We start from the raw sequence: 12,724 nt of genomic DNA on the forward strand, positions 1-12,724 counted from the left end.
GAGACACTGACGTCAACTTTAGGGAAACAAAACGAAATCCGTTTTAGAAAGACAATGATTTCAATTTTAGAAACATTGTACCACCAATTAAGAGAGACAAAAACAACATTTTCAAAGTGGCAAAATGAAATCCACTTAAGACATTTATCAATATCATCGTCAGATCGTCGAAATGAAACTAGGTTAAGACAGACAGCACCATCTTCAGGGAGAAACCTTGGAGAAACGACGATATCAATTAATAGATTATTTAAAACAATGGGTTGTGTAATAGATTGTTTAGAGACTTTGTGTCAGTATACTAAGAAACAATGGGTTGTTTAGAGACTTTGTGTCAGTATACTAAGAAACAATGGGTTGTTTAGAGACTTTGTGTCAGTATACTAAGAAACAATGGGTTGTTTAGAGACTTTGTGTCAGTATACTAAGAAACAATGGGTTGTTTAGAGACTTTGTGTCAGTATACTAAGAAACAATGGGTTGTTTAGAGACTTTGTGTCAGTATACTAAGAAACAATGGGTAATAGGTTGTTAAGAGACTTTGTGTCAGTATACTAATAAACAATGGGTAATAGGTTGTTAAGAGACTTTGTGTCAGTATACTAAGAAACAATGGGTTGTTTAGAGACTTTGTGTCAGTATACTAAGAAACAATGGGTTGTTTAGAGACTTTGTGTCAGCATACTAAGAAACAATGGGTAATAGGTTGTTAAGAGACTTTGTGTCAGTATACTAAGAAACAATGGGTTGTTTAGAGACTTTGTGTCAGTATACTAAGAAACAATGGGTTGTTTAGAGACTTTGTGTCAGTATAGAAAGAAACAATGGATTGTTTAGAGAATTTGTGTCAGTATAGAAAGAAACAATGGGTAATAGGTTGTTTAGAGACTTTGTGCCAGTATTCTCAGAAACAATAGGTTGTTTAGAGACTTTGTGTCAGTATAGAAAGAAACAATGGATTGTTTAGAGACTTTGTGTCAGTATAGAAAGAAACAATGGGTAATAGGTTGTTTAGAGGCTTTGTGTCAGTATAGAAAGAAACAATGGGTTGTTTAGAGACTTTGTGTCAGTATATTAAGAAACAATGGGTTGTTTAGAGACTTTGTGTCAGTATACTAAGGAACAATGGGTTGTCTAGAGACTTTGTGTCAGTATACTAAGGAACAATGGGTTGTTTAGAGACTTTGTGTCAGTATACTAAGAAACAATGGGTTGTTTAGAGACTTTGTGTCAGTATATTAAGAACCAATGGGTTGTTTAGAGACTTTGTGTCAGTATATTAAGAACCAATGGGTAATAGTTTGTTTAGAGACTATGTGTCAGTATACTAAGAAACAATGGGTTGTTTAGAGACTTTGTGTCAGTATATTAAGAACCAATGGGTTGTTTAGAGACTATGTGTCAGTATACTAAGGAACAAAGGGTTGTTTAGAGACTTTGTGTCAGTATAGAAAGAAACAATGGATTGTTTAGAGACTATGTGTCAGTATACTAAGAAACAATGGGTAATAGGTTGTTTAGAGACTTTGTGTCAGTATAGAAAGAAACAATGGGTTGTTTAGAGACTTTGTGTCAGTATACTAAGAAACAATGGGTTGTTTAGAGACTTTGTGTCAGTATAGAAAGAAACAATGGATTGTTTAGAGACTTTGTGTCAGTATACTAAGAAACAATGGGTTGTTTAGAGACTTTGTGTCAGTATACTAAGAAACAATGGGTTGTCTAGAGACTTTGTGTCAGTATACTAAGAAACAATGGGTTGTTTAGAGGCTTTGTGTCAGTTTACTAAGAAACAATGGGTTGTATAGAGACTTTGTATCAGTATACTAAGAAACAATGGGTTGTTTAGAGACTTTGTGTCAGTATACTAAGAAACAATGGGTTGTTTAGAGACTTTGTGTCAGTATACTAAGAAACAATGGGTTGTTTAGAGACTTTGTGTCAGTATACTAAGAAACAATGGGTTGTTTAGAGACTTTGTGTCAGTATACTAAGAAACAATGGGTTGTTTAGAGACTTTGTGTCAGTATACTAAGAAACAATGGGTTGTTTAGAGACTTTGTGTCAGTATACTAAGAAACAATGGGTTGTTTAGAGACTTTGTGTCAGTATACTAAGAAACAATGGGTTGTTTAGAGACTTTGTGTCAGTATATTAAGAAACAATGGGTTGTTTAGAGACTTTGTGTCAGTATACTAAGAAACAATGGGTTGTTTAGAGACTTTGTGTCAGTATACTAAGAAACAATGGGTTGTTTAGAGACTTTGTGTCAGTATACTAAGAAACAATGGGTTGTTTAGAGACTTTGTGTCAGTATACTAAGAAACAATGGGTTGTTTAGAGACTTTGTATCAGTATACTAAGAAACAATGGGTTGTTTAGAGACTTTGTGTCAGTATACTAAGAAACAATGGGTTGTTTAGAGACTTTGTGTCAGTATACTAAGAAACAATGGGTTGTTTAGAGACTTTGTGTCAGTATATTAAGAACCAATGGGTAATAGTTTGTTTAGAGACTATGTGTCAGTATACTAAGAAACAATGGATAATAGGTTGTTTAGAGACTTTGTGTCAGTATACTAAGAAACAATGGGTGATAGTTTGTTTAGAGACTATGTGTCAGTATAAAAAGAAACAATGGGTTGTTTAGAGACTATGTGTCAGTATACTAAGAAACAATGGGTTGTTTAGAGACTTTGTGTCAGTATACTCAGAAACAATGGGTTGTTTAGAGACTTTGTGCCAGTATACTAAGAAACAATGGGTTGTTTAGAGACTTTGTGTCAGTATACTAAAAAACAATGGGTTGTTTAGAGACTTTGTGTCAGTATACTAAGAAACAATGGGTTGTTTAGAGACTTTGTGTCAGTATACTAAGAAACAATGGGTTGTTTAGAGAATATGTGTCAGTATACTAAGAAACAATGGGTAAAGGGTTGTTCTGACATAATCTCTAAAAATGAACTTAATGTACTGTAAACAAGTACCTTTTCTAGTAATTAATATTACCGTCACATTCTAACAACTAGATATATATTTCTCATGATAGAAGAACCATCGACAGATCATTTACTGTCTACGTGTAGATGGTCTCTATGATGAGACTATCAGACGATGTTTCCCTAGATGTTGCCTTATAATGTAAGACGATGTAACCTGTTGGGCACTGGATATAACATCAGTTTCAGCGTGATTGTGATAGGTGTAACGAGGATTATTGCAGCCACATCTTTTACTTACTGAGGGTCTTTTCCAAGGAGATTGAAAGGTAAAAAGACATGATAAAGAGTTTTACCTAAACGTAACCTTTTGAACTAAGAGACACAGCATGATCAGGAAACCAGCTAATGGTTCCCGGTAACTGATATAGCGTTTCAGTTCATTGTGTGTCCATCTGTTTGCGAACAGTTATGACCGGAGCCCACTCCTATCATTGGAGTTCCCCGTCCCGTATCAGAATTATCTGTTTTGGTGCGCCGAAACACTGGCTGCTGGTGCTGTTGAAGTTTTTTTTTTCTATCGTACAAAAAGAACTGTTGATGATGCTTAAATCAACTCAAGTGATCCTGTATGGGTTTATGTTACAGAACTCTATACTTAATTTTACTAGGTGTCCGAGATACGAACTAATCTTATGCCGACTAGAAAGAATAATTTATGTGTTATTAAGTGAGGGTTTGGTAAAGAATTCAGAAAAAATGAGTTATTCTAGAACAATTGGTTTATACAAGACATCTGTAATTTAATGTTATAAGGACCCGAAAGCATCCAACAATTTCAAACCATTTTTACCAAGTTAAAATCTTCGGTTTTTGGAAAATAAATGATGAAGGGAGGTAACTCTATCAAATGCGTTGTAATATAAAAGCCTATTATGCAGATATTAGGGTTAGATGGCGGTGGGTGGGTTGGAGGGCGTCTGAGTACTATAAGCTTTATCGTTAGGTTTTAAGGTTACATCTGTAGCTGGCAATTGATAAGGATACACCGGAGTCTTACCTACTGTTGCATTGCTACGACCGAAAAGCTGGAGATTGGCACGTTAACATAAAGTGTTAAGAAATCAATGCCTTATCGATCTGTTCGCCTATTGATTGATTATACCAATCAGTTGGTCTGTTTAGCCTTGGCATCGATACATGTTCTTTACGGGAACATAACGTCAAGTTTGGAAGTTTTAAAGGACAAGGTTGAGAAGATCGGTGTGCGTAAGAGAAGAGAAAAGTGCTGACAAATAAGAAAGAATATTATCAGGGGAGAGTGAAGACAGGGGTAATGAGTGACGAAGGAAAATTGAACAGAAGAAGAGAGAATTCTTTTTGCATAAATTAGATAAAAGTATACTTCTATGTATATATATATTCAGCCTTCTATTGTCACCTGTTCGGCATCACTGGGCGTTATAAAAAGGTTTGGTAGTTTATCGTGGGTGAAATATGGAAATGATGTTAAAAGAGAAGAAAACCACGGCGGATATTACTTATCGCAACAATATCTAACTGAATACAAAACATCTCCTTTCACTCATTAAATAAACAGGAATATACATCATTGTCATTTGTCTCGTGTCACACACACTTTTAACCAATGACGAAGGAAGGACGGCGTTCAGAAGCGAAGATAATTAATTTTTAACGGTTTCTTTTATCTTTGAAAGAAATATATATGTAATATACGTCCTTTGTACCGAATTACTTTGATCGTTAAAGTAACGGGATACAGTTGATCGGACACATCGTGACCGAAAGGGAGACAACCTTTAACCTCTTCTCTGTAACTGATTTTCCAATGTTGCTTTGTCTCATAACTCATTTCCAAATTAGAACAGAACTATCCCTATTTAACCGCGTCACAAAATTGATCTTTCCTGCTATGTGTCCGTGGTAAACCGTTAATACCCTGTCTGCCCCACTGACCGCTGGTCGGTCACTTACAAATTGAATTGAACAGCCGTAAGTGTTAATCTTTAACTAATAAACACGCGATTAAACATATCGAGCCAAGTGACACGCAATGCTTATATGCATTGTATAATTGTTTATGAACTTGAGATTTAATATATACATGTATATACACTTTTTGATTCTGCCCAGCTATTTTATCCTAGGACTTTAAGCCGAGTTAAAACGGTTGTACGGTAGATAAGTCTGTGTATTGGCAAACTGTATCGTTAACAGTTGACTGATTCTCATTTGTATATACCTTTAAATTAAAGTCTAATGCTAACCGTAAGTCTGCCAAGTCCGAGCGCTATTATTCTGATTTAGTTCTGCAATGGTTGGTCAGGCTTGATGCATGGTAACGCTAGGAGTCACTATCGAGCCTCGTAGTTTAAATCAGAATTACAGTTAAGGACAACCTAGATCTAAGATTATACCGAAGACATACAAAAATCAATCGGTGTAGGTAGAAATAGCGCCGCCTAACGGAAAACTAACACTCAGTGGTGAGGACAGCTATCGAACGGATTAACAGAGCGTGGGTTCTAATGCCCAGGGATCCGTGTGATGGATGCCCCTCCCTAATTCCTCCACCCACGGGGATGTAACCAACACGTATGCAGCATAGAAGTTGCCTTCTGTGTGCATCGTAACGGTAATAGCGTGCATTGCCTTATTTGGATCTTACTGTGGCGTAAGGACATAAGACAGTAATGAGCGGGATCACTCTTCCCGCCATCCCTGGGGCATACCCATCTTCTGTCAGGTCTCTTCCCCTGGGGCTCGGGCTCGGCAATAACCAGGGTTCCCGACCCTCTAGCAGTGGCAGTGGAAGTACGTCGTTTACTCTCGTTCCTCATGTTTATTATGGTAAGTCAATTTGGTTTTACAGATCACAAATATTTTTTCTGTGTATCTACTTCATCGATTTGTCTGACCCCTTCTATGTTCGTTATGATTTTCACTATTTTTCTCTTACGCTTTCCCCCACGTGTTATCTTTATGGTATTAGTTCTTGACATTCGAATATTAAGTTTCACTCCAATGAAACAAAACGGAAAAAAGTGATGTAATTTACACGTGAGCTGTTTGATATACATCTCATACGGTCATCTAAATATGTCAGAAACTATTAACTTATATGATAATTGTGTACATCAGAATCTATATTCCGCCTTCTGTAATACTGTAAAGGCATATTTGTACCCAGTTTGTGCCCACATTATCTACCTATCCCTTACTTAGTTTCTACTACTTCTAGGACACTGGGTGTCGCGCTGATCCTTCCTCTCGTGTACACGGAAAAAATATTTGAGAAATTTATAAAATTGATGATGCAATGTACATTATACTATGGAAAAAATGATTAGACACGAGAAAATATTGTAAAAGTCTTCGGACTTATATAGAGAATACCAGTAGTCATGGTAAGCGATAAATTTGTTTGTTTAATTTCAAACAGAAATAAATAAATGATCTCTAATTGAAACGGGTACCGTATTAAGAAAGTACAGCGAATATCCAAATTAATTGGTAAATACAGAGTATAAAATCAACTTTATGCCTATCATGTCAGTCGGAACTATTTTTTGTCAAACTTTTAAAATTATATTTTTATAAGTGTAAATACAAATTGATATTTTATTGGTAACGGAATAGTAGTGAATAGGGTATCAATTGAAATCAGAGACAATTTGAAAGCCGATTTGAAACAGTAAATGGTGGGATGTCTCCAAGCTATCCAGAAGGAAGTTTTTGTTCGGTTTTAGGATATTAACGTGTTTTAGAAATGTATTTTTTTGTGAATAATCTAACACTGAAGTTAAAGGTTGTTCAAAAAATATACATAGCATTGTTTTTCAACTTCAACAAAATACGTTTTTATCCCGGATATCCCATTGTTGTACAACTTCAACAAAATACGTTTTTACCCCGGATATCGCATTGTTGTACAACTTCAACAAAATACGTTTTTACCCCGGATATCCCATTGTTGTACAACTTAAACAAAATACGTTTTTACCCCGGATATTGCATTGTTGTACAACTTCAACAAAATACGTTTTTATCCCGGATATCGCATTGTTGTACAATTTCAACAAAATACGTTTTTACCACGGATATCCCATTGTTGTACAACTTCAACAAAATACGTTTTTACCACGGATATCCCATTGTTGTACAACTTCAACAAAATACGTTTTTACCACGGATATCCCATTGTTGTACAACTTAAACAAAATACGTTTTTACCCCGGATATCGCATTGTTGTACAACTTCAACAAAATACGTTTTTACCCCGGATATCCCATTGTTGTACAACTTCAACAAAATACGTTTTTACCCCGGATATCCCATTGTTGTACAACTTCAACAAAATACGTTTTTACCCCGGATATCGCATTGTTGTACAATTTCAACAAAATACGTTTTTACCACGGATATCCCATTGTTGTACAACTTCAACAAAATACGTTTTTACCCCGGATATCCCATTGTTGTACAACTTCAACAAAATACGTTTTTACCCCGGATATCCCATTGTTGTACAATTTCAACAAAATACGTTTTTACCACGGATATCCCATTGTTGTACAATTTCAACAAAATACGTTTTTACCACGGATATCCCATTGTTGTACAATTTCAACAAAATACGTTTTTACCACGGATATCCCATTGTTGTACAATTTCAACAAAATACGTTTTTACCACGGATATCCCATTGTTGTACAATTTCAACAAAATACGTTTTTACCACGGATATCCCATGATTGTAACTTAAACAAATTACGTTGAACATACTAACTTTGATTTAAGTCGGTTAATATCTGAATTGACATCAATAGGAGGTCGTAGAAAACGGCGGCCATACGATTACAAAATGGAACCACTTACGTATCGTCAATAGCAGCATTAACCCTCCATACCGAATTTGAACGAAATCAGTCAGTATTTAAATTGTTATCAATTAGTGGAAGTGACTTACTCGGCGGATGAGCGGTCGAAAATCTCCTATAATTTGTACACACACTCGTGTGAAGTTTCGTCGAATTCCATCCATTGGTTGTTGAGAAACGTGTCGGGAACCTCACCTATCGTAAAACATTGGAATAAATCAATAAATGAAAGCATTTTTTCTTAAACAGGGCAAAAACAATATATCCCTACTTTTTGTTTAGTTGAAATATATATTAAAGTGTGGCTTATAAATTATCTGTTTCCTTAATTCAGAAGAACATAGCAAAGCAAACAACGGTAGTTACAAAATAAAAGAAACAGGGTAGTTTGTACTTCTTATTTTATATTTACACTCGCAAGATTCACATTTGGCGTGACTCTTTATATAAAGAATAAACATCTAAAACGGCAACTTAAACGATACTGAATAAGAGGTATTTTCAATAACAATTTCAGGTGAAACCTATAGTACGCCGGGTGTACATGTTCTGTTAGCGACTGAAATCTGTATCAAATTACATGGCTTGGCTAATCTATGCAGGTTACTTTGTACGAAATACCGACTAAATATAGCTTGTTCATGTTTTATATACATTTTAATCACGAAATTTTACTTCATTGATCTGAGGAACTGACATATAATCTTTTTATGTACAATGTATATCTGTATTTATTGTCCATGCTCGCGCTTAAAACGTGAGGTTTTTAGATATTTCCAAAGTAAATAGAATTCTTTGATTCGATTTTATCGAGTTTGGAATATCCTGAAATAATTCCACCTTCGTTACAAATTCATACACTTGTATCACTTTGCATCGATTAGCATTTGTGTCTATTTCTATTTCCGGAAGTTCATTTCATAGAGCGGAAATCCATTCAACAAAATCGATGGTTTAGCTGTGAGAGGGAATGTATTTTATCGTTTACTTTAAGCGTGCGGTAGAAATGATTCAAAATTTCCATCCGAGCGATATCGGTTTTATATAGGAGATGAGAAAGATTGAATGCCTTTTTGCACATGATTAAAAACTCTGGTGTACAAAACCATTTATCATTATATTGATTTGAATAGTCGTGTAAACGTTCACGGTTTTCCTTCAGTATTAGCACAAATTCTAAACATTAGAAAAACAGAACGTTGTAGAGGGCAGAGAAATAAACGGTCGTCATTTCCCCGAGCCAATACATGGATTGCGCATAGATTGTAGCAGCGTATCTCATACAGAGCAGTACAAAGTTGTATGAGTTTGAAATTATCATCAGATTTTAAAGAGAGAGAGAGAGAGTGAGAGAGAGAGAAATTAGTTTTTGGAACTTTGGAGTAAATGGGTATGCTATATGAAAGTAGCAATTACAAGCCTGGAAAAAATCGTTTTGATTAAATAATTTACTGGTTTTAAAGGTTATAAAACCCTTTGTTAAAAGTGTTCATGTGTGTTTTTCAACACGACAATACTGTCGACCAGGTTTTGCTGGACATCATCCAGAGGCGTGCCTTATGATCTAACGTTATTTAGACCAGTGTGATAACAATCACTTAGTTCGTAGTAATTGTACATTGACTTATTATGCACAAAAGGAAAATATTGGGCTATTTCCACGTCATTTGTCACCTCTAACTATCAGGTGTGGGCTCTACACCATGTTAACTTCTCATAGGGTTCTCAACGCGGAAATTAATATACACGAGAAATACACCTATATTGTAACTATACAAGTCAGACATCTATCCTACAACTCAAGTCAGGTGGATGTTAAGTCCTCTGTAATGAATATATACATTTTCGTAACATGAATTCAGATTGTAATAGGAATTCAGACAATATTGAATGTCACTGTGCTACATAAACTCGTCAATAATGTATGTCTATCTATGTCATTAATATTAAGATTTGACATTTGTCAATAAGTTTGTTGATGGGATAACAAATCTCATTTGTAACACTTCTGCAAACAATTCCAACTTTAAATTCTAACAGGTGTGATGTTTTTTGAAGGAATAAACTTTAAGTTTCAAACATGTAGGCATAGATATGAAATGGTATCTATATTCTATATACACTCTTTTTGTCTAATTGACGAATCAATCGTGGACAAGAGTGACCCTTGAAATGACCTAAAGGTCTGTTTATCGTCCATGCATACACGAGTTGAACATATATAACACAAACATCGAAATTAAGATAAATTTTAGATGAATGGTAAGGCAGAGATGAACACAAGACACTGAATGACTTTGTCAGAGTTGTCACAAGTTGGACAAGGATCCATTTAAATACTTAAATTGATAAGTTAACACACTTAGGATGAATTCATTAAAACTTTACATCTTTTGAAATGAAATATTGGATTTCCGGAGGTATGTTGTACATGTAACAGAAAAGCCTATATGAAAATCACATTTTCTGACTTCTCATTGAAGGTATATATATCTAGTATCAAGCTGATGACAAGCAGGCCTTGGAAAGACACGGTCAAGTTTTAGTGTCTGTACACAGACGATCGAATGGGTTGTGACAGTTCTAGACAGGGAGGGATGTCAGTTACCCATAGCTAGCAGAATATATTCAATGTCCGTTTGTCTGTAGCTGTTCCAACACTGGTGCAATAGTTGTATAAAAGTCCAATTCTTATTTGATATCTAATCGGCTTGTGTTTGTTAGCTAAGCCTCCGGAGCTTTAACACAGGGGAGTTTTTGTGCAGGTGTTTAGGAGTCTTTGACTATATATCCATTGTATTGATCTCAAGGACAACAACACCTGGTGTAAAGTTCTATTAAGATTGACCTATATGACCCCACAGCCTCTATACATTAGACATGAAACAATATCACCCTTCAGTACTTGGAAATTAAAACGACTTGTCCATGTGGTGTTTGTTTTGGACATGTTAGAGACGTTTTTATTGGCTTTTTTTTTATTTTATTGACGGATATATACAAGACTATAAACAAACTAGAAACAAAAGTACCACGCCATGGTCTCTAAATTAAACACAAACACATCAGTAATTCAATATTTTTTTTCATTGTTTACAAGAATCATACAAAGAACATGTCCCCGGATAATTTGATAACTAAACAATTACTTCAGAGTGTTACAACAATGGAATAGAATAATATAACATGTAGCATGTCACGTTACCAGGGAGCACCAACAGTATTAAAGAATGATCAGAAAAAATATCATGGATATCATATTGAGGGAAAATACATTAGACCTCCATATGAGGGAAAATACATTAGACCTCCATATGAGGGAAAATACATTAGACCTCCATATGAGGGAAAATACATTAGACCTCCATATGAAGAAAAAAACCCACCTTTCCTATATTGAGAGAACTCCCACATTGGTCGAATAGCCAAAACGTTGAGAGAAAGTGCAAATAGCATGTGGAGAGACGGAATTTGGTGATGGGGGTCTTGGGGCTTATAGCCGGTTATTGGTTAACAATTAAGTGGTGGGATATTCACCAATCCTCTAAGATCAATCTCCCGTCTGTCCGTCCATCAGTCGTTTGTCCGTAATTTTTCTTGTTATCACCATTTCTTGAGAAGTAACGTCTTGGACTTTCTCAAAATTTACATGTAAGTCTCTCTTGATCCACAGTAGTGTCATTATTTTTTTTATTTGAATCTGATCGAAAGAAACCGACAAGAGACCATCTTAATCTGTAATAGGATTCCATCTTAAATTGTAATAATACGTACATGTAGAAAAGACTCACGATTGAATAACACCTCTCTATATAAATCTAGAATGACAGTAGATCCAATGTTAAACAGCTTTATATAACTTTATACATGTTTGTTATCAATATTTTTAGAGGCACTAGACTGATCTTTCTCGTTTTTCTACGTGATCTCTATCGGTGTTGTTTCTTTTTCTAAAAATCGGGAAAACCAATGGATAGGAATTGGACAGGAAATGCTTGTTATCTGTTATTATTGTTTTTTGCCTAAAGATGAACTCTTCTGATTATTCTGATCTTTAAAATTTCCTGTGGGATAAACAAAAAAGCCGACAGGATGCCATATTTGGTTTTCACTGTGCTAATTTGTTATTGCACGACCAATTAATTTCAAACTTCAATGTCAATTTCCCGTGATCTCTTCTTGTACTTGACGATTTCTGGAACCAACGGGGAAAATTAGACAAAGGACAAACGAGAGGACATAAGGCAAACATTCCTATAAAATCTATAGAGGCCATACAGTGACGGCCGACATTCCTCGGGGATCTCTTGCTATGATATACTGTCGCCACAATGATATGACATGGTAGATTTTGTCGACAAATGCCGATGTGACTCTGTGTTAGACTTAAGATCATAAACGGTTGATGGAAACCGATCGTTCTACGCGGGTGTACATTGGTGACAAATCCATCAGATTAAGCACACTGTGCCCTATTTCCTGTATGCAGTCCTACACAAAGTGTGCATTCTATTCAAGCATAGTCAGATTAGCACATAAATACAAAAAAGTAACTCTTAAAAGAATACCCATATTTTTCTATTTTTTCCCGCAAAGGAGTAAAGACAGTAAATTATTTGTGATAACTAGGCAAAGTAACTAAAGAAGAAAATAGGATATGGTGGCAAGTGAATTATAACATAAGGGAAATAGCTGAACACAACATGGCATTTAAACATTTTGGGTAAGTGTATGTCTTCAGCATAAAGTCTATATGCGCGTTAAATCAGCCATAGAGCTCCCGATTATACACAAAAGATACATACAGAGATTGGATCCAAACTTCTTTGTTTTAATAACAGCGTATACTGTACTGTTTTAACAAATAAGGTGAACAGAAGTCAT

General features: G+C 35.3%; 1 protein-coding gene across 1 annotated transcript in view; it reads left to right on the plus strand.

The window, feature by feature from the left end:
* The first annotated feature begins 5,652 nt into the window (after positions 1 to 5,652).
* The window catches only part of LOC132559541 (uncharacterized), a 68,815-nt gene continuing 61,743 nt past the window's right edge, over positions 5,653 to 12,724 (plus strand). The window contains 1 exon segment of the mRNA XM_060224169.1: positions 5,653 to 5,809. Coding sequence (XP_060080152.1) covers positions 5,653 to 5,809 — 157 coding nt within the window.

The sequence above is a fragment of the Ylistrum balloti genome, unplaced genomic scaffold, assembly GCF_031769215.1.
Source record: "Ylistrum balloti isolate Yb309-2 unplaced genomic scaffold, AGI_CSIRO_Ybal_v1 Utg370930, whole genome shotgun sequence".
Classification (NCBI taxonomy): domain Eukaryota; kingdom Metazoa; phylum Mollusca; class Bivalvia; order Pectinida; family Pectinidae; genus Ylistrum; species Ylistrum balloti.